At 40.3% G+C, this 27,597-nt stretch overlaps 2 protein-coding genes across 3 annotated transcripts; both read right to left on the bottom strand.

Moving 5' to 3' along the window:
* Positions 1 to 2,187: 2,187 nt before the first annotated feature.
* Positions 2,188 to 16,399, bottom strand: LOC109474103. The gene is made up of 18 exons (XM_019774314.1): positions 16,272 to 16,399; positions 15,204 to 16,095; positions 10,493 to 10,692; positions 10,053 to 10,303; positions 9,747 to 9,828; positions 9,360 to 9,560; positions 8,842 to 8,964; positions 8,520 to 8,647; positions 8,133 to 8,214; positions 7,593 to 7,781; positions 6,617 to 6,787; positions 6,054 to 6,242; positions 5,283 to 5,471; positions 4,697 to 4,888; positions 4,311 to 4,499; positions 3,215 to 3,391; positions 2,845 to 2,883; positions 2,188 to 2,659 (listed from the first exon to the last, which is right to left on the bottom strand). Exons 1-18 carry the CDS (start codon positions 16,357 to 16,359, stop codon positions 2,457 to 2,459), a joined length of 3,585 nt encoding a protein of 1,194 aa, XP_019629873.1. The 5' UTR covers positions 16,360 to 16,399; the 3' UTR covers positions 2,188 to 2,456.
* Positions 16,400 to 17,729: 1,330 nt separating this feature from the next.
* LOC109474252 (solute carrier family 25 member 40-like) lies at positions 17,730 to 24,904 on the bottom strand. Of its 2 annotated transcripts, XM_019774522.1 has the most exons (12): positions 24,584 to 24,904; positions 22,587 to 22,646; positions 22,327 to 22,445; positions 21,980 to 22,047; positions 21,283 to 21,407; positions 20,965 to 21,039; positions 20,667 to 20,765; positions 20,366 to 20,475; positions 20,129 to 20,210; positions 19,521 to 19,592; positions 18,925 to 19,002; positions 17,730 to 18,678 (listed from the first exon to the last, which is right to left on the bottom strand). In XM_019774522.1, exons 1-12 carry the CDS (start codon positions 24,669 to 24,671, stop codon positions 18,551 to 18,553), a joined length of 1,104 nt encoding a protein of 367 aa, XP_019630081.1. In that variant the 5' UTR covers positions 24,672 to 24,904; the 3' UTR covers positions 17,730 to 18,550. The 2 variants fall into 2 exon arrangements, with proteins under 2 accessions (XP_019630081.1, XP_019630082.1); XM_019774523.1 differs by lacking the exon at positions 19,521 to 19,592.
* Positions 24,905 to 27,597: the final 2,693 nt, after the last annotated feature.

Here is a 27,597-nt window from a genome sequence, read left to right as displayed (position 1 = left end):
ACTATAACTTGAAATGTTCGTACTATAGTTGCTAGCCGTAGTAGGGAAGAATGTCAGCCAAACAATTTGCTGGCTTACCTGCAACAATAAGCGAAGTCGTCTCCATACCACGCTACTCTTCCCAACTGTCTCGCCATTTTGTCTTCTCCAAAATTCGCCAGGTCGGGAAATCCGCATTTTCTCTTCAAAACATCACCAGAACGGCACAAATCCACAGCGAAAACTCCCAAACATTCTGCTGCACACTTAATTATAACATTCTAACGACGAAAACTCTAAAATTTTAGTAAAAAGGACCCAAAAATTTGTTTTAAAAAATCAGCCCAGAGTATTCCGGTGGTACGAAAGCGCCATCTTGGATGGACCACGCCAAACTTGTTTTTACACAGGTGTGCAAAACGGCCCTGTCAGGCTGTCTATCTTAATTTAAAGCTGATAATCCAAATTAAGACGACCAATGATGACCAGTCTCGGTAAAATAATATCGTAGCGATCTGGGTTGGTACTGCAGATCTGGCTCTGACAGTATATAAACAGATTAAAGTCTTGACACCAATGCAGTTTTACATAGACCCAAGAGATCCCTCTTTGATACTTAAAATAATTGCAAAATCATTTTACCTAATATATAGTCTTTTATATTATATTTGCCGTTTTCTATATATTGCAAGAGATAGTTGAAAACTACTGTCATGTAGAAATTCACAACTAGACTACTTTTTTTTCACTCGAAATAAAAAAAACACACAAAGTACGATTTATCGAATATTGTAATAGAACAAAGTTAACAGTAATAATACAAAAATCATGAAACCAAGAACAACTGCACAAAAAGTGACAAAACACTCTGCAAAATGTTGAAACAGCAATTTTCATAAAACCTTTACAGTCCAAACTTCTCATACATTTCTCCATTTATGTTTACATTTCTATCGATATCAGATGTAAGTAAGCATATTACAATGTAAGTATGCATTTATTTAGAGCACCCAGTTTAAATTTACGCTGTTTCTAAGTACATACTTATCTTGCGATGTGCTTTTGAATTCTAAGTTGTTCACACTAGCTTAACATGACGTACTCAGGGCTCGAAATACCACCTGTGTATGCACGTCAACTCAATCAATGTTGGGTCTGTACAAGTATATCTGATGTCTACCTGCACTGGGCCATGATAAGCCCCAGACTTCCATTCTTCAAAGTAGCATCAACGAAATCATCAGGGATGTTGACCAAATATAATGGTGCTACTAGGAACCTTTTTTTCAAAACCTTCAATTTTGTTAATTACGGCAAGGCAAAGAAAATTTAGTAGTTTTAAAACGTGTCAGGTGCAGGTAATTTTGAATGTGCATGTATACATAAAAAGGTTTTCCAAGCCCTGCGTACGTACTGCACCCTGAGATTGTCTCACAGCAAACAAGGATGTGGATTAAGTGTGTAATCCCCACAAACGTGTTGTTGTCTCAGCACACTACATGTCCATCAGGAATGTACATAATCAACGCGATAACCGACTCATTTATAACCACAATATTTGCTCCGCTAACCTAGAATATATTGTTTTAAAGAGCCTTGTCTCCCCACATCCGGTAAACAAAGTCACCACACGGCAAAACAAGCGGCTTTCAGAACCAGGGTTGTTTACTGTGTTTAACAGAGGTAGCTTAGAGATGGAAATTTGTGGTCGATTCTTATCGAATAAAAATGTCAAGGTAACCTCAGAAAGAATGGATAGTTGTTTTTTTAAGGGAGGGGGGATGTACCCACGTGTCAGAATTTAGAATCACTGAGTGCATGTGTATTGATGTTGATTTCAACCAAATATGATTTTGATATTGACTTCATCGGTAAAGACCATGTGATATAATATATGATGTCTTGATAACCATCTATCCTCTGTTGCGGACCTCGACTTTTAACTCCTGTTTTCCTTAAAATAATGCACAGTGACGTTTGCAAATCAAATTAGATGGAATGAAATAAAATATGGTAGACCCTTATGAAGTGAAATGACATAGAATGAAATGAAATGGAATAATATGGTACGATATGGAATGAAATTAAATGACTGTGAAATGAAATGATATATGATATGATATGATATGATATGATATGAAATAACATGGAATGAAATAATATGGTATAGTATTAAATGACATGGAATGAAAAGAAATGGAATGAAATAATATGGTATGGAATGAAATTAAATGACATGAAATGAATGTCAAATGAATATGGAATGAAATAAAGTTACAATTCGCACAACATGCTCATTTACATGCCAAGAAAATGTTTCAACAAGTCTTTGTTTATCTTCACCTACGACCCCAATTGTCTTTTACACTTCTGAACAAATCCTGAGAACCAATTATATACCTTTAACCATTTTAACTACAACGGTGAGATGGTCACAATATCTATGACACTGTCCTCGGTGCCGAAACGCCTTCCGTTTATCCATTAGACCACGCAGATGACGCTGTTCTCGGACGTCCGGCAGATGGTCTGATCTTAGAGTCCTGCTTCTTCTTGTAGATGAGGAATCCCAGTCCGACGGCGATCAGTAGCACGCCAATCCCGCCACATGCGGCGCCTGCCAGTACTGCAGTGTTGTCAGATTTCTCACCGTTCTCTTGGGTCTGCCCAGCTGAGATTCCTGGCGTTAGAAAAGGTCAATGATTTTTCATTTGGTTATCGTTATTTTATATATAGAAAGCATATATTCTAACATTACACTTCAGTGCAAACTGTTAAATGTTACCTAGTATATGTTGAATAAATGTTAAAGCATATATGGTATGAAAGGCTGGAAAGAAATATACAGATTAGTTTCACCCTTACCTGGTTCTGGACATCCAGACGTGCCACAGCCTTCACCCTCTAATAAAAAAACAACGAAAACAAATTTTCTATAAGTACTTCATTTCCTTACAAAAATCTCCAATTTCAACGATGTTAACAAATCTAAAATATGAAAAAGGAAAAGTTAGTGCCTAAAAGTCTAAGAGTAATCCTCTCATTTTGTCGGACAATTCAGTATCCACTGCCTTAATTTTTATTTCTATTTTAATTTTTTAAAAATCAAACCTTATGATAGCAAAGATAACGCAGTGGCAGTATAAGTTGATCAGACACCTTACTTCCTGACACAAGCAATTAGTCTTCGGGCATGATTTTGCAAATAAGGACCATGAATAAGCCTAATCTTTACCAGGACAGGGTCCGTTGTTGCACGGTTCCTCCTCCGTGTCCACACCGACCCCGATGTCGTCCCCCGGGCAGGTGGCGCCCGGCTCGGCCCCCGCCGTGTCACACTGCCGGGCCCGCTCCCGGTCTCCCGGGCCGCAGGACGCAGTGCAGGCCGACCAGGACCCCCACGCACCCCAGTCTGGGTTAGAAAGAACAAAGCAATGGATTAGTATCTACCGTGAATAGTTTCATCGGGTTGGTTGATTACTGCTGCCTGTGTAACAACTTGAACAATCAAGTATTTTACAGAGCCGAATAAACCACCGAGTGAGCGTAGCGAACGCACTCCAGTCTGTGTTAGATCTGTGTGAAAGAAACAGGACAATGAGTTAGTAAGTTCTGTGACTCCCGTGAATAGTTTCATCAGGTTGGTTATTACTGTTGTCTGTGTAACAATGTCTTTTTTTATTCAAGTATTTTACAGGACCGACTTTTTGGTGACCGTCTATCACCTTCCTCAGGGCAATACTGATTGGTTAGACTTCGCATTGCAGCTAGGTGTCGCTGCTGCAGTGTTAAGAATGAAGTCCCAAACGTAGATTACTGTATTGTTACGTATATGTACACAACATTACAAGCTTTGAACAATGAAGTACATTGAATGCTCATTTCTAAGGTTAGATAACAGTGATTTTATGCCAGCATGTGCAAGTTGTTCACTTCAGTCGCCCGTGATTTGAATCAATGATGGGTAAAAATTTGGATACTACGTTTGGAACTAACAAATGTACTTAAATATACTAACTATACGAATGATGCCCAACAACTTTACTCGACTGTGTCGCGAGTAAGCCAAGTTAAGTACAAAGAAAGAATCATTTATCTTGTAGGCAATGTTTCTACAGAATTAGACCAGAAGTGTGACATTGTTCACTTGTCAACGATTTCCTGTTGTTATTTGCATATCAGACAAGGTAATCTAGTTGCTGTTGAGAGTTTATGTCTGTCAAATCCATCTGGCTTATATGGAGTCATTTATCTGAATGAAGGTACTTTGCTGTTTTGATCTTTATATGGTATGAAACACGAACTTAAACCGGAAGTGTGATGTAACATACCTGGGCATCGTCCTGTCTTGCAGACGTCATATCCGGTTTCTATTCCGTCTCCATCACTGTCTCCTGCGCAGGGATTTCCACCGTGCTGCGGTGATGGGGTGTCGCACAACCTCTCCCTTACTAACATCCCTCCGCCACAGGTGACGTTACAATCGGTGATTTCATACCATTGTCCCCACTGTCCATCCACTGCAAGCAAATGACAAAATGAAACATCATATTGATAGTCATCATAATTATCATCATTGATAGTCATGACATGTCTGTAGTACCCAACGATCACAAAATTGTCAAAGCGGGTTCCTATCCTATGAATACTGGGCAAGACCCTCTATGGGGCATCGCGCCCAGGCTTGTCCCGAAGATATTCATATACTAGTACTCACCCGGACATGGAGTCCCTGCGTGGCACGCCCGTGTTTCCTCCTCCAGCCCGTTCCCGTCCAGGTCGCCAGGGCAGTGCTTCCCTCCGGCGGACGGAGCAGGGCTGTCACACCGCCGGGACCTGGTCTCCACCCCGGCCCCGCACGTGGCGCTGCAGGCACCGTAGGATGTCCAGACTCCCCAGCCTCCGTCAACTGTCATCAAAGACAAAAAAAAAAAAAACAACAATTGTACCACTTTCGGTTAATTTCATTTTCTTAGCACCAAGGTAAAGAACGATACTGCGATTTTTTCAATCAAAGTGTTTAAAGGCATAAAGATCCCATCTCATGCCTTAGGCCTGACAAGCATCACATTCAGAAAATAGAAGGTATTTCTTTGACTTTATGTTTAAGGTACAAGATGTGGTTAGTAGTAATCAAATGTTATACATACAATTCTAGATACCATGTTGAAAGAACAAATGGACAAAAAGGTGACAATTTTTGTCTCGTCATTCATTCATCAGAGATTTACAAAAAAAACTACCACAGCGTGCCTTAATACAAGAACGAGAACATAAACAAGCAGACAAACAAACAAACAAACCTGGGCACGTCTGTGGCTGACAGGGTTGGAACTCTTCATCTGTTCCATCGGCGTCCGTGTCGCCTTGACAAAAGTTGCCGTTGTACTGCGGAGCGGGCTCTGTGCACGTCCGCACTCTCCTCTGTGTCCCTCCGCCACAGGACTGACTACACGTCTCCCATGGCAACCACTGGCTCCATCCGCCGTCAACTGTCACAAGAGAGAACATAACTGTAAATTTGCATATGTATGGTGTTGTGTATGATTACGCAGCTGCAGTGTACACACACATATTCAAATTGACTGCAAAACGTTAAAGTTTAACCGCCCAACATGGTGGACAATCATCATCATCATGGCGTGCAATACTGACGTCATAGCCACGTTAACGTACAGCCTTTATACGTTGCTGTATTTTCTTTGTGTCCCTGGAAAAACTTAGCCTCCTCCGCAGACTTGTTGAGCGACGGCGTTATTTTTTTCGGTGAGCGACGCGAGTTACTAGTATTCCACTGAGGGACGATTTTTCCGCCGAGGGAATTTTGCCGCGGAGAGAAGAATAAAATACTAGTAACTGGCGTCGCTCACTGAAAAAAATAACGCCGCCGCTCAACAAGTCTGCGAAGGAGGCTAGGAAAAACTGGTGTGGTTCTATACCCGTTTGTTGATGATATATAACTAACGCGTTACGTTAGACCTTAATTTGCCAACGCGACAAAGAAGAGATAAAGTCAAAACATAAGTATAACTTGTTATGCTTGTACTTGTCAGTTACGTTAACACAGTTCGTACCTGGACACTGGTTTCTATTACAGATCACAACATGCGTATCAGCGCCGTCACCGTCGTCGTCTCCAACACAGTTGTCACCGCCATGTTGGGGAGGGGGGTTGTCACACAGCCTGGTTCTCAGCCGTACTCCTCCACCACAGGTGACGTTACACGCACTGAATCCGCTCCATTGACCCCATTCACCGTCAACTATATACAATTTCAAAATATATTGTCATTTCATGCATTAAACTTGCATATACCAGTCATGAACGATCACTTTTCACAATAATTTCTGCCTTAACAAGCTAATGACAATGGTAAAGATCTTTACAGTTTGTCTGTGCACCATAGATACATTCTTTAAACAGAATTTTCCACATTCTATTTCAAAAACAAATCAATTATCATACATGATTTTATTGTCACAAATAGACTATTATTCGGTGATGATGCTGTTACTATACTGAAGCGGGTGCATTAGAAGCCATCGAAGGCATTTCAGACAAGTGGATCGCATAGTAGTGAAATTTAACACACCATCTTGAGTCGGTAATATATTCTAAATTCTGTAATGTACTTACTCGGGCACGGTCCGTTATCACAGCTCTGTGTGTCCGTACTGGGTCCCGCACACGGACTCCCGCCGTCCTGAGGAGCCGGACTGTCACACTGCCGGTCTACAGGCTGACTACCCCGGCCACACGTCACGTTACAGTCTCCTGCCGCCTGCCACGGGCCCCAACCACCGTCAACTGGGAAAAAGAGCTACACTGTTAGCCGGCATAGGGTGCATTTATGGGAAATCTACTTTGACAGTTTTCAATAATGTACTGTGAATGAAATATCATGCATACGGAAATGTTACGGAATTGACATCACAATATTAAACCTGATATTATATATGACATCATTAATATTTATTTAAGTATTTTGCGGCAAATGCGCATACTAATCACATGAGCATGCTGTTGAAATGTCGAATGTGCTGAATAGAAGAAAATGATTACTGTATCACTTGTTGCGTACGTCTGACGTCAAGTTATGAAAAACTATCTAAACCTTACACGTTTTCACATCAAATGCGTTCAATTAAACATGCAAAGTTAAGTAAACTACTTAAAGTAAAAGGTTACAATTAATCAAAGATGATCATGAAAGCTCAAAAACTATTGACCCACATCCAACAATGCTGCAATGGACTTACCCTAACCAGGTCAAACCTTGGCATTTTTTCTTTACCAATGGTTACAAAGTGTTACTATGAAACAGAGTACTTACTCACCTTTATTGAACAAGGTAGTAAATATTATACCCACGTTAATTGCTTTATTCAAAGCGGGGACGCTCAACTGTTATTAATACTTTAAGCGCCATTCGTGCAGGCTTGATTACTTTATACGCCAGAAAAAAATTGACAAATAGCACCAGAATTGTTGCTTAGATTATTTTTAGCTGACATGTTAGCAACAAGTTTATTTGCTGTGCATGAATCGCAGAAAATTAATTACATTACGGAGTGAGCATAAGCCTGGATAAGACTATTAGTAAACATCGTACCCGGACAGGGTTGTTTGTTACACTCCTGCTGTTCTGTGTCCGCCATGTCACCGTCGTCGTCTCCCACTGCACATGTGAAGCCGTAAGGCGGCGGCGGGCTGTCGCAGTACCGGGTTCTGTTTTGTACCCCTCGGCCGCAGGTTGCTGTGCAGTCGGTCCAGTTTCCCCAGTCTCCCCAGCCTCCAAACGCTGTTGTAGGAAGACAACGCAATACAAAGTCAATCAAAACACGTTTATTTGCACTTATACAACCATTGGTTTTACACCAGGTTGGTTTTATCTTTTCCCCAAAGAAAAAAAAAAAAAAAAAAAAAAAAACAAGTCATGACCAAGGATTGAGGTGTTGTTTCCGACCAAAAACTATCATAGAGGTAAACTCATGACCATTGCCACCAACAACAGTAGGGGCATCGTCACTAGAAAGCTTTAAACAACGCCAATAGTTAGATGTGATATGGTTAGGCGTGAAAGATACAGGTACGAGTATTATCATAAAAATGTTATCAAATGTTTGAAAATATATTTTATCAGAACACTCACCTTCACACGTTTCATTCCAGGTTGTGACGTCATCAATGGCTATGTCACTGAGAAATCCACCAATGTCTCCATGAAATATGACCTGGTAACAACATCAAATAATAGTAGATTAGATATTTGTTTAACGGGGTTTGACGTGATTTTTTTATCATCATTGGCTGCCTGGAAGATGACATTGTCATTGATCAAACTGATAGTTATCTGTGCATGTTACTTGTACATGGACATGGTAATACTCACGATTTTCCATCTACACCTGGCATTTTCAGGACTAACCTGATAGTTGTCAGTGATGTTGTGGTTGATGACTAACCTGATAGTTGTCAGTGATGTTATGGTTGATGACTAACCTGATAGTTGTCAGTGATGTTGTGGTTGATGACTAACCTGGTAGTTGTCAGTGATGTTGTGGTTGATGACTGCCCTGTTCCAGGTGTCACCCCTGTCCCCGCTCAGCTCCCACTGCAGCTGCATGTCTGTACTTCCCGACAGCCGGGTGTACACCTGGAGGGTGCCTGGGGCATGCAGAACAAGAACACCCATGGTTGACAAAAAAGACTTGCGGACACATATCCCACACGTGCGTATTCATACGAGAATCGACGTTTTTTTAGCTGTAAAGGGTTAACTCGTACAACTCAAATCGCATTCAAAACAGAATTCTATGCTAATTTGTTGTTTGGGCAACTACGTTAATAGTGATATTTACCCATCTGCTGTCCGAACATGTGGAAGTAAAACTCCAGACACGGTCCGCTGGTCTCCGGAGAGAACAGCCTGGCCACGTCACCTGTCTGTGCCGGGGTGGAGGACTCTATGTACATGTAGTATCCTGGAACATCAGAGAAACGGAATGTTACCACTGATATAACTAGAGATCAGAGACTTCAAACGTCTGTATATTAAACAAAAAAACAAGACAAAATACTCCGCTATTATAACGTTTTATGTTTTGTACACTCCCGGCGACTTTGATCCCAGGGTCTAGGGCATACCGGGTCAAACCCCTGTCAATCAAGTAAAACCCAATCTCCGCCCACTCACTTCGGAACCCAAACATACAATTTTCCACTAACCAACTCCGCTCAAAGCAATACTTCCGTTCCGGAAGTAACTCCTGAATCTATACAGTTCGTAATAACTTCTTGTGCTTATTCTGCTCTCGGAAAGGCACTACTATTAGACATTTTGAAGGCCATAACAAGTTGTATTTGGGTCTACAATTACCAGCATGATATTGGCCCAGTGTGTGGTCATGGAACGGTCCGGTTTTTGCACTCTCCACGCTGTTTTGTACGGCATATAGACGGTTGGGTGTGGCATGGTTGTGTTTGGTCCAGTCTATATTGTCGTTGGTGTCCTGTTGAAAGCCACACAAGTCACGATCGAAGTTACAGGCAAGTTGAGGAGCTGGCGGGATCTCACAAACTAAAGAAAGAAGAGGAATGGTAAACATCCAGCCGTTGAATTAGTATCTTATATACAACATTAGGTGGAAGCCTGTTGCTATCTGTGTCATATGAAAAAAAAGGTATTTTCTTGGAGATTTGGTTTTCACATGCGCATAAAGTTTGAAAGTTACAAAAACATCCTAGTTACAGGCTGTCAACCTACCACCACCGCACAATACGATGGTCACGTCATCAATGGCTGCCTGGCAACGGAAGCTACCATCTCGTCCCGTCTCAAATACAATCTGTAAATACATTGATAAATCATATTGATACGCATCAATAGATATCTTAGAGAGGAAAAATGACAAACGCACTTTATACTATGTGAATAAACTCACATTAATCGATTGCAACAAAACAAAAATGTCTTAAATGGCACGACATGGAATCAAAGATTCTTTGTACAATATAATTGACGTCAATTGCGAAGATTATCGATTAAGTGGAAGCAAGGGACAATGTATACCTTGTACGGTCCTGACTCCGTCACTGACAAAATGACTTGTTTCCACGTGTCATCATTGGAGGCCCTCGCATAGGTTTGAAAGATGGGGCTCATGGTCCCTCCCTTCTCGAGGTATACATGAAGAAAGATGTCATTTCCGTACAGATGGTACCAGAACTGCAGCACCAGGTCATTATTGAACTCCTGACTGACCAACCGAGCCCTGTCTCCGTCCACGTGACCAGTGTGCATGATTGTTGCATAGCCTCCAACTGTAACATATTATTAATTGACTGTAATATACACATTGGAATCCCCTGCTGCATGGCAAGAATCAATGTATACAGCTATCGACGTACTTTATCTCGTAGTAACTTTAACAATATAGAATGAGGAACTGTTGACTACAACATTACTCCAAGAACACGGCGTGTTAGGAACGCTGGACGGAACCAACTTACTATCATTTCCGAAGGTGTGGTCCACGATAGGTCCAGTCCCAAGCTCGGGTCTGCCAAAATCTTGTGCGAACTGTCTTGCAGCGGTTGGTCCTTGTGTAATGAGCCAGTCTATCTGGTCATCTGTTGCCTGTGTCCATCCGCAGAAATCCGTCTCAAAGTCACAGGACTGGGCGGAGACTAGTTTGTGAAACCAAATATTTCTTATAATGGGAGAAACAATCATCATCAAAGTCGACTGTAACAAAATCAATCATGGCAATAAAATATGCTAGACTCAATGTTTGCATCATAACAACGTATAATCATTAGGTTAACCTACAACAATCATAACAATGTAATCTAATCTATCACAACCTGAAAAATGTCTGAAGTGCAGTTCATATATAAAGTTAGTAGTGAGACAGTAAAGTATAATAAATTGCACTGTTTATATGACCCTCATTTTTGCCAGCTGTCCCTGGGACCCAGGTGTTATCATAGTGTACACTGGAGTAAATACCGTGTCTACAGGAGACCTTTATCCTTGTTTACATCAAAAATAAAACAATCAATTGCCGATTAACATTTCCATTGGGCAGCAACGAGAGCAATATTAATTTATTCCGCTTTGTGGTCGTGTTGAAGGGAAATGGATTTAACCGATTAGGATCCTAGTCTGTGGTCTAAGCTGAGAATCATCATTACATAGTACAGTATCAAACATGTCTCTTATAGTCGATCGTCTTGGGTAAACAATGAAAATTAGCATGTACGTATAGCGTCAAACTAGTAATTATAGTGCCTTTTTCAATCGACCACTCTACTTTTTCGTTTAGAACTCTCTGGCCAAGCTTACAAACATTGTTTGCTGCTACTGTATCAATATGCCGTTATAATAATAACCTCATTTACTTCATACAACACTTTCTGCGACGAGTGAAATGTAGAGTAAAGGGTGACCGGAGTGTGGTATTAGCTTTTGCTAACATTGCAGATCTTCAAAGCAATCCGACCGCTACACCTTATCTTTGTTTATGTTCTATTTGGCCCTATCTTACTATGATGTGTCTAACGTGCAAAATCCTACGGTATTTTACTAAAATGAGAGTGGGAGATGGTTACTGCTGTCTTGCAAGCTTTGGGAATAACGTAGTCATCGTTAAGAGCAAGGCAGGCAATTCTCTTCGCTTGACACCAATGAAATGTGATGTAATTGACACTGCCGTTGAACTATATAGGCAATATAGACGTGTAAACCTAGTTAATACAGCCCAAGCCATGTCATTGGTCACAGGAAATGTAACAGACATTACAATTGGAGCCGTCGTGAATGTGACTAAAGCCGTTCCGCGGCGCACCTGCCTGTCCGACCTGCGGTAATCCAGCATACCATCGCCTGCCCGGCAACTCTGTGTGCTCTGCGATAGGATTGCCTTCGTAATGGTGTGTAATAGAGGAGTTGGACAAACAGCGTGCCTTGTTCAACACAGTCATTCACACGACCTCTTAACCGCCTGTATTCGACTAGAACTTCATCTAAAGTGGCTTAATGTTGTGATATGTAGTTCTTTGTGTGAGGGTATATAGCACGCGTGGTGCGATAAAATACTTAAATTGTTTCAAATCTCTCCTCATATCTTAGCATTCCAGGACCGGGGATACAGTTATAGTGTAACGTGTCACCGAAGGAATGAGAATGCAGAGCCTCTTGAAGAGTTGGTATGCTGAAAATCGATATGGATTACTGAGATGGGGAATTTTCCATCGAATGCCCCACCGGCTGGGACAGAGCCCGGGTATCTGGAGATAAAATTAATTATAGCCACGGTGATAAGGAAATGTGTTGATCCTGCTTTATTGGTGGTGCCGGCTTGAGAGAACTGTGATTAAAATCTAGGTAATCTCTAAAACATTGGGACATGTTGAGTCAGCGGCTGGATATGTGGGGGAAAGGGGACCGACTCTTGAGTCCATGTTTTTCAAGAGAATAGTACAAATCATATCGCAACTACAAACCAAGCTGATGGTAAAAACTGAAGTTTTGTACTTTGTACGCGTGTGTTCTAATCGTCTGCATCTAGCCAAAACTAACACTCATTTGTTTGTTGTTATTATCACAACTATTACGACATCTTTTTCGACGAATATATCAACAGGATGTGGATAAGGTAGATTGTCCCTATGCTGTTCACTTAAGGACTCTGGTTTAAGGATTCAGTGTCGGTGAGACTCTTGGGCAAAATGTTAGAAAAAAAGTACTGTTCCAAATCTGTCCGATTGTATGTATGAATTTAGATTTTAGATAACAAAAAAAACTTTTATTTGTATATAGTTATCGATACGTCTTCCTATTCTCTGTCTATAGCTTCAACAAAGTATTTTTCACTCCGTAGTCAAGCGATTAGAAAGAAATTAAAAAATGTTGCTATTCCCAAATATCCGAATTACACACACACCAGGATAGAAAACAAAACAAAAGCATTAGCACCACAAAGCACACGGGGTATGTTTCTTCAAGCTGTTAACATGCAGTTTTTTCTTCTTTAAAAAAAGGTTTTAGACACTGTTTTTGGCAGATTGTTAAGCTAGTTGGTAGGCTAACCAAACACATTTGGACATATACTTGATACAAACTTTATACGCCTTGAACTTTGTAACTACGCAATATAGCCCGTTTGCTATAGTTGTTGCTACAAACTGAGCTTCGGTACTTCAATGGGTTTTTAATACGGGAAGAATCGGCAATAGCCAGCAACCGCCTCTCGATATAAAAATCGCTACTTGAATTGAGTGATCGACTTTTAAAGGTCTTAGAAATCATCCTTCGCTATGGATAAACTCGTAAATCCTTGGTAACGAAAAGCCATTAATTGTGAAGGAAGCAGTTGATACCGTTTCACTTTTAATAAACGAATAATATTTCTGAAAACTATAAATGGTCGCCATTTTGATTAGTGTAACTAGATGCATGGCATGGTTGACTAATGTACAGAGCAAGGAATATACGCAGTAGAGTTTAGAGCTAATTTAAATGTCTGAACATTAAAAATTCGTATTTCCTTGATATCCGGTATCAAAGCTTTTCTTGCCATATGGAGTCGTACACAAACAGACGATTCTAACGAAAACGATGTGTACTTACCAATAGTTGAGACAGCCAACAGGATAAAACACACAGCAAGTGTTCTTCCCATGGTCTCCATCTACCAGTCCGGCTTCTTCCACGCGTAAAAAAACAAGAGAACCCCCGATGTTCTGGTTTTCGTTCCGCAGACGTACCGACAGAGGCGGAAGAGACGACCGCGGGTTGTGGCGATGGGTGGGGGGAAATCGGACGACGTCGCGTGTTGTCATGACGACCGTGCTGTTTGTTTATTGGTTTGTGCAGAACTAATGGCCCTGGAGGATTGGTCCCACATACACCGGGATAAAGATGACAGAGGTCGTGCGCAGGTCCAACAAATATCAGGGACCGTCTCAGCAGTTCGTATAGCCCGAAAGATGTATTGTTTTGGGGAGTATTCGTATTTATGCTGAAGTCACAATTCCTACACGGCGGGCCCGGCCGGGCAGCTTTTGGTAACGAAAACTACGATATAAAAGATAACAAAACACAGAAAGGTTTTTAATAATAATCATGGGCACTATTTCTGTATATACTTAATATGAAATGTTAGTTTCCTTCATACAAACAGCCCGGCTGGGCACTGGTTTGGAAATGTGACCTAAGCATTAGACCGATCTCAAAGCAATACCGATCTCCGTCAAAACGCAGAAATGCAAAGTAAAAACATAAAAAATGGAACTATTTGCCGGACATGCTACCGCTATCTCATTGGTTTTTCCAACCTATTGCCATTCTCTCATTGGCTGTTCTGCTAATTGGGTTGGGCAGTCAGGCTGGGTCTACTACTAGTATCATGGGAGGTGGCCTTAAATAAATAAAGAAAGGAAACAGGTCCTCAAAAAAAGATAATAAGAGTTTACTAGTATTGTCACACGGCACTGAAGAGTTTCCGGTACAGAGTATATTCAAACATTGTTTGAAAACAGTGACTAATTAAAAACTTTATAATAGTAATATCAAAAGTACTTTAAAAGCCTGATATGTATATATACTTCATCATTGTAATTACACACAAGCAAGAACAAAACCTATCTATGGCAACACTTTTCAATTTTCGCAGTCAGGTAACTAGATACACATGTTTAAGCTATCTAGAGTAGTAAAATTTACACACACACACGCACACACACGCACACACACACACACACAAACTTTCATAACTGACACAATAGTGTATCTCTTCCTATAAGCTCCTCCTTTGTAGAAAAACTAATAAATATCTAACTACAGCTCCAGCTGAGTTTTGAGTTCATTACTTCATCCCAGGGGAGTATAGTATTGTTCTTGGCTAGGCTATGTATGTATGTATGTATGTATGTAATACTATGTATGTATGTATGTATGTATCGATGTATGTATCGATGTGTGCATGTGTGTATGTATGTATGTGTGTGTCTGTGTGCATTGTAAATGATTCTTTTCTCGGCCTTGGTTGTGTTACTGTATAAGTGAGTGAGTGAGTGTGTCTGTTTGTGTGTGGCGGTGAAGTATGCCATCCCTGTTTGCCTTTTAAACTATTATTTTCAGTCTTGGCCTTGGTTGCGTTACTGTTTTCAGGAGGTGAAGTCTGCCACTTCTGTTTGCCTTGCTTTGTACAATACCTACTTGTCCCCATTCTTTACCCTGGTTGTGTTACTGTATAAGTCATAAGGACCGCCGCTGACGTCCATCAGACCAGCTATGACCCGTTTATACTTGACCCACGGCATGTACCAGAAGTCTTTCGGGTAGCAGTACTCTGGGGAGAGGATCTTTGTCGGCGCGTGGTCTACGAAGTACCTGTTCAGATAACCCTCGTCGTGCTGAGCAGCTTCAACACCGTTTGTTTTATCCTCCGCTCTGTATTTGGCGCACGTGTCTGTTAGCCTCAGCATGGATTCTCTGTTCCCTCCAAACAGACCCCCAGCAAAGTACATCTCCCCTTCCGTCGGCGCTACGTATGCTTTACTGTCGGCATTTGTTTCATACGGGAAGGAGTATCTGTTTTTCCAGTAGAACCCTGGATGTAGCGTGCCGACCAACTCGCCCAGAGTTTCTTCGCCAAACTTCCCAACAAACTGGAAATCGACGTTCAAGCAAAATACGTAGTCTAAATCTTCCTCCTGTTTCAAAACTCGATTGTGGATTGCCTCCATCTTTGTCACCGGAGTTCCTTGTGACAGTTCGTTTAAGGAAATTGCGGAGACTTTCCGGTTCTTCTTGACCGGCAGGTTTGGAACTTTCTTAGAACCATCGGTGAAGACAAAATACATCACCTTCTGATTAGGCAGGAAATGTTCCTCAGCTGTTTGTAGAAAGTCCTGCAAGTAAGCAAAATTCTTTCCCATGGCGACTGTGACTAAACCGATGTTGACGCTTTTCTCAGGGAAGAGTCGTTTGGCTTTGTCGTAGTCGACAGTGTCGTCCCAGATCACTGGAGCGCCCCACGCACCGTACTTCGGGCGAGATCTGCGGAGGAACCAGCTGTCTAGGAACCACGGATGCATGGTCAGCAAAACTGTGAAGAGAAAATAACAATCTTTCAGTCAATGGTTTTTTAAACTATTAAATTTCGATTCAACAGCCAAAATCAAGGAAGAGGCAAATCTTTTTATTTTCATCCCATTTAACTACTAGTAAATTGTTTTAAAATCAAAACGCATATAAAAGTGATAATTGAACATACACACTTACCTATGATGATAGTGGCAACCAACAGAAGCATGAAAAACCGCCTAGTGCGCAGGTGCGAGGCCACCTGAATGTCTACCATGATTTGCATGTACTGTAGCCCGTCTTACTGCACAACTGCGTAGAAAAGATACCGTTATTTTCTTTCATGGCTATCATCAATATTAAGAAGCTATCCAGATTCAGTAAACTAATATCAGAATCATTGTCATTGTTCATATAGAAAAATACATATACCTACTAGTATTCATACCAACGCAATGCTAGTACAGTTATGCTTGTTAGTGCTGCCCCCTGCCAAGTTGGGAACGAACTACACCACACTATGTGCAGACTTCTTTGTCAAAGTCTACATTATCTCCACTATCTGCGTAGTACTAAAGCAAAGAGGTTTAGTGGGGAAAATCATGCGTATTATGCAAACCCCTTTACCAACGTGGTCTGCGTCGAGAAAATATTCTGTTTGGGTTGAAAATAGCTGCAATATGTTTCAAAATTATGTAACGTTACACAAAGGGGGAGGGTATACGTAGCGTAGGTGGAATCATCAACTATCATGATATGTCTACGCGCAAGAAACCACCTAACAGTACACTTACTACGACCAGCGTCATCGCTGCAAATTCGTGCTGGTTTCTAACCATTCTTACCTCGTGTGTCCTTGTGAATACGACGTCGGTAGCGGAGGTTTGAGAACTAACGGTGCATGTCAACAAAAGTCCGCCATCTTGTTTGTGTAATTAGGTACTTGACCTCTGACCTTTAACATGTGTCCATGGCAACGTTAAGGGTCTAAGTGAGTCCAAGGAGGTCTCTTTTAAACATCCTTGGTGAGTCCAATAGTCTAGGATGACTGAAAACAAGTTAGGTCGCACCAGCTTGATGTCTAGTAGTGTCTCTGATGTTGCAAGAAATATTTTCTAACAGGAACAAAGCAAGGGAACAAAGTGAATATACCAGGCTGGGTAGCATGTCAAACAATGGATTTTGAAATTACTAGTATACACAGACTTATTTACCGTCTTCATAACCCTATGGACAACTATTTAACTTGTAAATGCTGATACAGAAGGAATTAAAACAAAGGAAACACTAAGTCATTCTGTACAAGATTTTATTGGAAAGATTTTTGTTGTCCGGGCCACATTCACTTATAGTACTTCATGGAGGTCCACTGAGTATACATCCTTCCAAAAGCACAAATTTACAAAATTCTGATGGACAAAAATCGTCATTTATCAATTCTGCAGCATTACAACTTACAAGCTATTAATCAATAAAGCACCACTAGGGTGAAATATTGCAAATACATACAATTCTCCTTGCCTCTTAAAATACATAAATGATAAAACTTGCAGTGTTGAGAAATCATGTTGATATGAAACAGTACAGGCATGACAATAAGTGACTTAATGTTATGTCTTTTTTAAACAAAAGAATGATTTTGTAGATGTCTTTTTGATTACGTGCTGTCTGTTATCAACAACATCTAAAACTGTAACCTGTGTACTGCAATAGTAACCTATTGTTGTTAGGGAACTGTTTAGTTCAATGGTTTCCCCCTTGTACTCTAAGACTGTTGCCTTAGTTTTCTACACCAGAAATTTGTTCATTTTACATGAACCATTCAATTGGCTTTGGCACCTGTAACAGAATTAGTCCTTTGACAGAGAAGAAACAAATAGACCAACAAGCTTAAATATGACTGGCCATTCAGGATAAAAACCAAGAACTATTGCAATTAATGAAAGCATCTGGTGGGAACAGAAATTTTCCATAGGAAAATTGAGATCCCACTGCCATGAATTTTTCAGCAGACTCACTCTACATATACAGTCTATCTATCTATCCTTGGACCTAACAGTCTGGATAAAGAATCCATCATATCTGGATCCTTGTCAGACAACAAAGACTTCATAAGAAAGATTTCATTTCTGCATTTCCCACTTTCTTGTGCTACTGCTGTACAGAGGCCTCCTCCTTTCTCTCATTCTCTTTTTCCTTCACTCCTCTCATTCTTTCAATTATCTTGTTTTTTTCAGCTCAGGCTTGACGGGACAAAGACATTTTGCTTGGTCTCTGTTGTTTCCTTTCCATCCACCTTTCAGTACTTTCTCTGCTTTTTGGCAACACCTCAGGAGTGGAGACATTTTTATAAGATGTCCTCTCATCAACAGTCTATTTTCTGACAATCACATCTTTTTATTGTAAGGCCTGGGGAAACTTTGAAGTCTTCTGGGCAGTCTTTTCTTTTTCACTGTTGTCGTCCTGTTTGTAGTTGTTCACTCCCAGCCAGCCAGTGCTGCTCTTTTCTGTTCGTTTCTTCTCCTGAAGAAGGACTTGAATCCTTCGTAACAGCTGATCATGATGGCACAAGCCGGCGCAACTTTCACCACCCTGGGGGTTAGACCTGTGGGGGTGGGGAGCAACAATAGAACCTTATGTGAGACAAAGGATGATATAGCTACAGGAAAAGGCAACTTTACTAAACCATAAACACATATGAATCATTGAATCTCAAACATAATGTGAAAATGACAGCGCTGAGACTGAATTCGACTTTGAATTCGGTTTTGACTTAATTGTCTTTCTCAAGCACATACGAAGATACATTTTGCTGATAAGCAGTGAAAATAAAATATCAGTTTTCCCTGACCTGCGAAGAGCGCCTTTGGCCCATTTTGTATCCATAACCTCCTCATGAGTATAAATGTACTGGATGACTGGGGCACCCCTGTGTACAACACAACAACAGTGGTGAGAGTTACAGGCTTCAACAATGAGTGTTATCCTCTGAAAATAAGAAGTTAGAAAAATCAGAAACACTCCAATTTTACATCATTATATGAACTAATGGCATCATTTTTGCTTTGACAAAATCTCTTGTTTCTCACTGGACATTTCTCAAATCAAAATGAAGAAAACAAAATGAAATGAAAAATGATGAAATGCAAATGAACGACTAACACCCATGAGAAACAAGTGACCTTGTACGTGTAACATCAACCTTTCACAATTCCACCAAGTACATTTTTTGTACCACCGCATTAAGAAAAACATTGTTATTGAGGCCTTTTCAATGTCTTGAACAGCTAAGTGTGCATACCTTGATGATGATACTGATACTGAATTATGCCATGTCTTAACATTTTTCAAAATGTGTCAGTCACTCTTAAGGTACCTAGCAGAATTATGACAGTTGATGTATGTGAGATTGGTGAGTTTTAGAAAAGTGAAGACTAGTGACCGTACAGTGTAGCCTCTCCTGTTGTATATAGAGGCAGTTGGTGAAGGCAAGACTGCGCCCACAGGCTTGGTTACAGTCTACAGAGGAGGGAGGCAGTTATCACCGCAAAGCATTAACAAGCTGGGTTATCAAACTGGAACGATAAAGCATTGGCTGGTGCAGTCTTATACAATCTGGAAAGAGATACAGATATATTTGTTTTCAGCTTGAAATTTCATCTGTGTTGGAAGTCGTTCTAGACAAAGAATTTCTGAACTGTGATTTCACATAGAAAATATTGAATGTACCCAACTTTTTCTCTGTTCAAGTCCAGTTTGTCAGTAAATGAGCAATCCATCAATTCTATGTTAAATGTTTGTTTTGATCATAGGAAAATTAAAAAAATACTCAGAGCATTTTCAAAATGGTGGTGCATTTTCTCATCCCACAGCTTTACCCAGAAGTAAATTTTCTCTACCATTCAGAAAGAGGGGTGTGGCTTTGAGCTGATACAAGAAGACTCATACGTATCTCTACAAAGCAAAGGAAAACAAAACAAAAAACATCAAAAGCACCAGATGTTAGTTTAAGCAGAACAATCTTGCAAAAACATGAAAGGTTGAAACTCCCGTACTTTGCATGGTCTCCATCTCTCCCAGTTCTATCTGTCTGTGGGTCTTGATCACATCAAAAGGCAGAGTCAGGACTGCTGCAATCTGTGAAGAAATATTGAACATTGTATGATATTTCATCGTAGTGTCATCATAAGAGAACAGGGGACTGTTCAAATTGTTCCATGGTGCAGTCCTGCTACCAGTACGAGTATTAATTTATGATATACAAAAATAATTTTTAAGCAAAGTCTACTTACTGTTCCTGAGGTTGCTCCAGCGAAGAATGACATCACCAGGGTTGGTTCTTCTGTATGATAGACTTCACAGAGCTGGGACTTAAAGTACTCGTAGTTCAACCAGTAGAGAGCTGGGGGAGGGGGGCAACAGTTAGCTTAAGAACAAGACCAGAAAAATCCCAACAGTGCAATCAACAAAGCAACAACAGATATGTGGAAAAATAAATTCAAGTTTCCACTCTTTCTTGGGTAATTTCAACTCAACTAAAAAGCTTCATACATTTACTAGAATTATGCACAAAACACATGTGAAGAGATTTACCTGAAAATGGAACATCTCTGAGTACAGTAGGTCCCCAGCCCCTGTACAGGGACAACACACCTCCACTCTGAACAGAACTTCTGATACAAGACTTCAACTCTGCAAGGACAAACAGTGTACAATTACTGTAATTCACTTCATGTTCACGGTAGGAAATGTAACATTCAAGGTCTCAGAAAAATTGAGGTGTTCACTAATGGAACTATATGTTCATGGGGGCAGCAGGTGTAGAAAAAAAAGCGAATTATTTGTTAATGGTAATGATAAGTTTGCAGTATATAAGATAAGGAATGAGTACCTTGGTATGTAAGTTTCTTGGACTGCATTTTTGTTCTTATCAACTCCAAAGGGCTGATGGCTGTGACAGCAATTACTGGAGATACATTGGGGGAAAATCATATTTAAGTTTTACATTTTCATATCTACTTCAGTGTATAGAGCTCATATATACAGTAAAAACAGTCAACCCTGTCAATCAACTTAAGCCCACTCTCCACCCACTCACTTTCAAAATACAACCCCCTACACACACAAACCAATGCCACCAAAAACAGTACTACCAAATTACATCTGTTTAAAAGAAAGTCTAGCATGAGGATTATGATAATGAGCTTACTTCTTGCTATACTCCCGGCCACGATCGGTACCGTGTAGTTCTTCTTCCCCGGGACGAACCCCATGGCTTCCTTCAGGTTATCGTACGCCGTAAAATACACCACCGTCGCTGGGACCGCCATTATTCTGTAGTCACACAGAAAACAAGCAGTCAAACCTAAAGTCTTCTGACAAACTGTGTCCTTCTGTCTTCACATGAACTTCAGATCTAGCTTTCAGAGGAGCTCACATTTATATACACATATCTGTACATGTTTCACTAGTTCATCATGCACCTTTCTAAATTAGTCAATAAAGAAATGCCTTATAAACATTAGATACTTAACCATCAGAACATAATGCTCTTGCAGAAAGGGTTGATATGATCCTACCTACTGTCAGAGGTTAGTGCATTTGACAGTTTTTGGCAGTGAACTTGGGTGTCCTATGCACTGGTGACCTCATAAGTTATGAGGCTATATGATATGGTTATGACTTATAACCATATCATATAGCCTCATATCTTATTATATCATACAAGTTATAACCTCTCCAGCCTTGAGAGGCAAATGTGAACTTCAACATTGTACATGTGTATTTAAAATCCAATGTATCAATAAAATGTATGTTGCTTGCAAGGCTAATGTATCAATAAAATGTAGCAACACATTTAGGTTCTAAAGTTCCTGTCATTACTGAGGGAATAACACAGAACTTACAGGGTAGGCGGCAGTCCACTCCATAGAGACCTCAACCCTTCCTTTCTGGAGATCTGTACAAAGGCATCCTGCAGAAAAATGGTTGTGATGACACATGTTATGATAGACTAGACTTTAATTTAAGCATACTTTTCCTTATTATTTAGAATCAGGCAGACCAATGTTAAGTTCGAAGACAGTACTGTGTGCCAGAAGTTGAGATCCAAAATACATGCAAAACTTCTTGTCAATTTCTTAATTGTACCTTTCAATCCGTCAGAAAAATGTTTTTTAAATGGCTTTCAAAAGACCCGACTTCTACAGTAAATAATTACAGTTTGTTAACTTTAATCATTAACTAAACTCACCAGAGTTCCGTTGAACTTGCCGGGCATTCTGTACCAGGCTTTGACCGATGAGGTACCGCTGCCGTTCAGACACACACAGATGTGGTCCATCAGCCCATTACAGTACAGGAAACAGTTACCTACAGGGAAAACACATTCACAATATCAACACCAACTACGTATACTTAGATATTAACAAAATTTAGATCAAAGTATCATGATACATATAACATATTATTGTTAAAAAAACAGTACGCTCATCATGTACGGGTCAATTTTACCTTTTGTGAAGGGTTTTTGCTGGGCTTGAAGACGAATTTTCACCACGTCAAGGGGGGTGACTGGACGATACACAAAAACAATAATGTTATGTGTGCATCATATATACATTGGTAAGCTAAAAACAATCTTCAAATATCGTGTAACACGGGCAATATAAACAAAAGAAATTACTTGTGCAACAGGACATAGGTTGAATAATAAAGTATAGTATTACACTATTAGGTAACATCAATTGCACGTCTTGGTTCTAAATTATAAGACCATAGCCAAACCGAATGCTAAATATTTTGGCGAAGGTAAATATAATTAATGGAAAGAATTTGAGACCAGTACCCAGACATGCTGAATGTGGCACATGGATGTCACACCTTTAAATAGCCACACAGCCATGGCACTATTTTGTTTACATATATGAGTTCACTGTCAAATGTAGCTTGAGGGTCCATTATGCAGTATATTGTAAGGAACCACTGTTACAATCATCTATCTACATGTAGTAACTGGCTGAATCCCATCTCAAAATAGAAGTGGGAATTTCAGACAGAAAAGGTGACCTGTATCGAAAACAAATATGGCAAACAAGTATTCATATGGCCACAATCATTACACAGACAGTGTATCGGCTGCCTAACTGACCTATTTCCCAGTGTTGACATCAGCTGGGTGCATGTGGGTTATAATTTTATGTCTATCTAATCTAGGGCTTATGAACATAATTTCTTTTTTTGTGCAATATGTGATTCTTGACATTACCACATGGCAAAACAAAACGAGTTATAATATTCTTATAAGCAATATGTCACTGTAACATCTGTTTTTGCTGAAGCAACCCCTACAAAATGTCATGAATGTTTGTATGAGCAGAAACCAGAGATGGCTGATGTCATGAACATAAGTCAAGGTTATATATATATATGCAAGACTGAACTTGAGAAAGTAAAAACACTACAAATACATGCACAGAGAATCTAAATTCAAAATCAATGTCTGTGCCACAGAATGAATTAATGAATGAATGATTGATTTCATAAAGCATCACAGCATCTAAAAATTGAGGAATAATTGAAATAATAACATGTCTGACAAAGTGACATTATCGGTTTAGAAATAAATAAAAATATGTAATCACATCTGGTCGGACAGCTATAAAACGTATTGTTAAGAGTCATATTTTGTTTGTAAACATCCCTGATTTACATAGAGAATATGGCTGTCTAGACCTTATTATCATCAGCGGACCTGATGACCCAGTTTTATCTCCTGCCACGTGAGCCAAACATGTGCTGGTCCTGAATATGGGTAAGGGGGATGGGACTCATAGAGGGGTTTTCATGGGTAGAGGTTTTGTTTGGATTACTGAAGGAAGGGTATCAAAACATGTACTACAATGTTGGAATCAAATGACAGAATCTTTTTACCTTTTTTTAACATACAGTAACAGTTCATTTAGATGGGATTCGAACACAATGACCTTATTTAAACCAAAAGGCCACAAATAAATTTGTGCCACCTTGGGTTATACTTATAGAAGGAATGAATGTACTGTTTTAATACTTTGTTTGTTTGGAAGGAACTAGATGTTGTGCAAAATGAGACAAATAACAATCCATTGTGCAGAAGTGCAGAAAACCCCCTTAGGAGCCGCAGACATGTTTTGAACTGGTTTGAACCAGCTCCACACAGTAGGGCCTTGTCTGGAATAGGTCATCGACCTTTCAAAAGTCAACATCTCAAACTCAAAGGTCCTCAGGTGCGAAGAAAACAACATGAAGACAAACAGATCAAGACTTTGCTTCCAATTAATTTTTAAAACCAGGAATAAGTCATGAAAATAACAAGGAAAACCAAGGGGAAAACAAGCTGTGCATACTAAATTCTGAACAACACGTGCACAGGCATACAAAAATATTATGTGGCGAATATTATATGATCAGCTGAGGCTCTCATAAAAAAAAATTTCTATGGCCAGTAAGAAGACACTTTTTCCTAGACTTACCAAATAAAGACGTAAGAAAGGCCCCAGAGCAAGACGCTGCCATCTGCTGCAAAGGAGTGATCCTTGTCGTGTGACCTCTTCTTGCCATGATGTTGCTCACGTACAGTCCCTTCCAGTTATACAGGCTTTCTGCTATCTCAAAGTCCTCGGCAGCCACATTGTACACTTCTACAGACAACCAGGTGTCTAGGACTTTCTTAGAAAGTCTTCTTGTCCTCAGGAGAAGCGGTAAAACGTCCTTGAGATCATGGAAGTTTCTGAATCAGATGTTTGCACGTTTGCAACAGACCCTCTTTCTGCTGGCTTACGCAAACTTTCCCGTCATGCAATATCTAACCTTTGACCTGCACAAGGGGCGTGTCTTTTACGCGGGAAATTCAAATCGTAATCTAAGGGAGACACCATATGATATGATATGATGCAAAAAGTACAAGTTTTAAGAAGGTTCATATATTAGTTTAACTTACCATTCTATGACGTAGTATTACATACTGTGATGTAATTCAATCGGGTATTTCCAGTTCCAATACTTTTAAAACCAAATTCATAAGTTGTGAAATCTATTTCTTGGTGTGTTGTTGCCACATACATTAAAACCTCTACGACAAAAATTGAAGAAATACGTCTGAAAACAAGTCGACCATGAGTGATGTAAGGGTCATTTATTTACATCATAAAAGACATCAATTTTCGTACCAATTATCAGCTATTGTAATGCAATATTTACAGCAATGTTTTGTGTGAGACAAAATACTAGTTGCATCCTCGATCAGTTACGGTGTAGTAGTGCAATCCAGGAATACTCATGAACTTAATACATTTTTCATCATATATCTTCATATTCATCCAAAACCATATCAAGTTTAGACTTCTAGGCCAATAGATGAAAACCTAGAAAGATATTTCAATAATTGAAATTTTCTTTCAAATATCTCGGGCAATCCTTGTGCCTATAGGTAACATTGCTACTTTTATATAGTACATTTACATGTTAACGTTACGTCACAAATTACTAGCACACAAGTTTGCTAGCACTAACTCTAGCTCTGACCCGGCACATTATCTGTATAATGTTCTTGCTCTGACAAAAAGGAATGTATGTACTCACCGAATATACTAGTAGTCGTCTACGCAAACCGTATTTCGTCACCTACGTGAACAATTTCGTCACTTATGTTGGCCATTTCTCATTACGTAGTTCTTTTCGTCACTTACGTAGACCATTTCGTCACTTACGTAGACTATTTCGCCACTTACGTAGACCATTTCGTCACTTAAGTAGACCATTTTGTCACTTAGACCATTTCGTCACTTACGTAGACCATTTCGTCACTTACGTAGCTACGTAGACCATTTCGTCACTTACGTAGACCATTTTGTCACCTACGTAGACCATTTCGTACGTAAATTGTGTGGTTTGTGCAGGAATATGTCCTCTAGGGGCCACTAGTAGTGTGGCAGAATAGTAATGGTGTTAGAGACATTATCAGTTATTATCAGCTGCCCTGCAGGTCCAATGGCAATAGAAAAGACATACCTTACCCCAGTATAAACGTACCGGACAAACTGGCCGTTGCGTGTGTACATCTCTACACGATTGTGTCCGAAGTTGATTGTCAGGACGTATCCAGAAGTGGTACCGGTCACACATAGCCCCATCAGACTGTAATTTATTTTGCTTTGTGCACCTCTAGCACCTTTGAACTTGTGAACAAGGCTTAGGGAGGAAGTGAAGACGTAGACGTAATTAGTCCCTGAATGAAAAGTATAGACGTTCCCGTGATAGTCCACGTCGACGGATTTAAAACACCCGCCGGTCTGCCTCGCACGGTACGAGGGGTGATCCAAAAGTTCTCGGCCTCACCTAGAAAATAAAGGTCAAACTCCTATTCTTTAGTATAACTGTATACTATGACGTCTTACATCACTGCACACAAAAATTCAAATTTTTATATTCATTAATTAGCACGTGACGCCCCGTGAAAATGGGGTGGGTGAGGGCAAAATCACAAAATGGCCGCAACAGAAGCGTGTGCTGTGATCAAGTGTATCGATAAAAAGGGATGTCTCCTAAGGAAATCCGTGAAGACATGGTCAAGACACTTGGTGATGACTCCCCTTCTTATTAAAATATAAAGAAGTGGGTTGCTAGCTACAAGCGCGGCAAGGAGAGCACAAAAGATGAACATAGGTCAGGATGCCACAAATCAGCACCACGGACAATCCAGTTGAGATCACACATCACATGGTAGTAAATGACAGATGTGAGACTGGCCAAAATGTAGCAGGTTCGTTGGCCTGTGTTATGACTCAGTTCACAATGTTTTGTCGAACATCCTGGGGATTAACAAACTGTCTGCATGGTGGGTGCCTCGAATGTTTTCTGAACATCAGAAGTTAAACAGGCGGGACATTTTAAAGAACGAATTCTTTCCAATCCATGCAATTTCCTCAAAACATTTGTAACCCAAGATGAGCTGGGTTCACCACTTTCCCCCCGAATCAAAACAGCAGAGCAAACAATGGATGAAGAATTTTTCCCGGCCCTCCAAGAAGTTTTAGCGACTTTCGTCCGTTGACAGGGTTTTTGCCTCTGTTTTCTGGGACAGTAAGGAAGCAATCATGATTGACTACCTGCGAAGGGGTTAACGCATCAATGGGGAGTACTATTCAACAGAATTACGACAGTTGAGGACAACGATCAAAGAGAAAAGGAGAGGAAAGCTCCGAGCTGGCCTGCTAAGAATTCACCTGTCCACACAGCACAGGGGTCAGTGGCAGCAGCAAACGAATTTGGGTTTGCAGTCTAACCCCACCCTTCCAATTCACCTGACCTAGCACCATTGGACTTCTACCTGTTTCCTAAACTCAAGTTCCAATTACGTGGTCAACGTTTTGATGGTAATGATGACGTCATCTATGCGGTATAGGCCAATCTGGGGGGTCCAGATGCAACCTTCTTCCACAAGGGACAAATAAAGCTGGAACATCACTGGACCAAGTGCATTGCAGTT

This window comes from Branchiostoma belcheri, unplaced genomic scaffold, assembly GCF_001625305.1.
Source record: "Branchiostoma belcheri isolate BF01 breed outbred unplaced genomic scaffold, Haploidv18h27 scaffold30, whole genome shotgun sequence".
Classification (NCBI taxonomy): domain Eukaryota; kingdom Metazoa; phylum Chordata; class Leptocardii; order Amphioxiformes; family Branchiostomatidae; genus Branchiostoma; species Branchiostoma belcheri.
The sequence above is the reverse complement of the archived record's forward strand: the minus strand, read 5'-3'. Positions and strand labels throughout refer to the sequence as shown.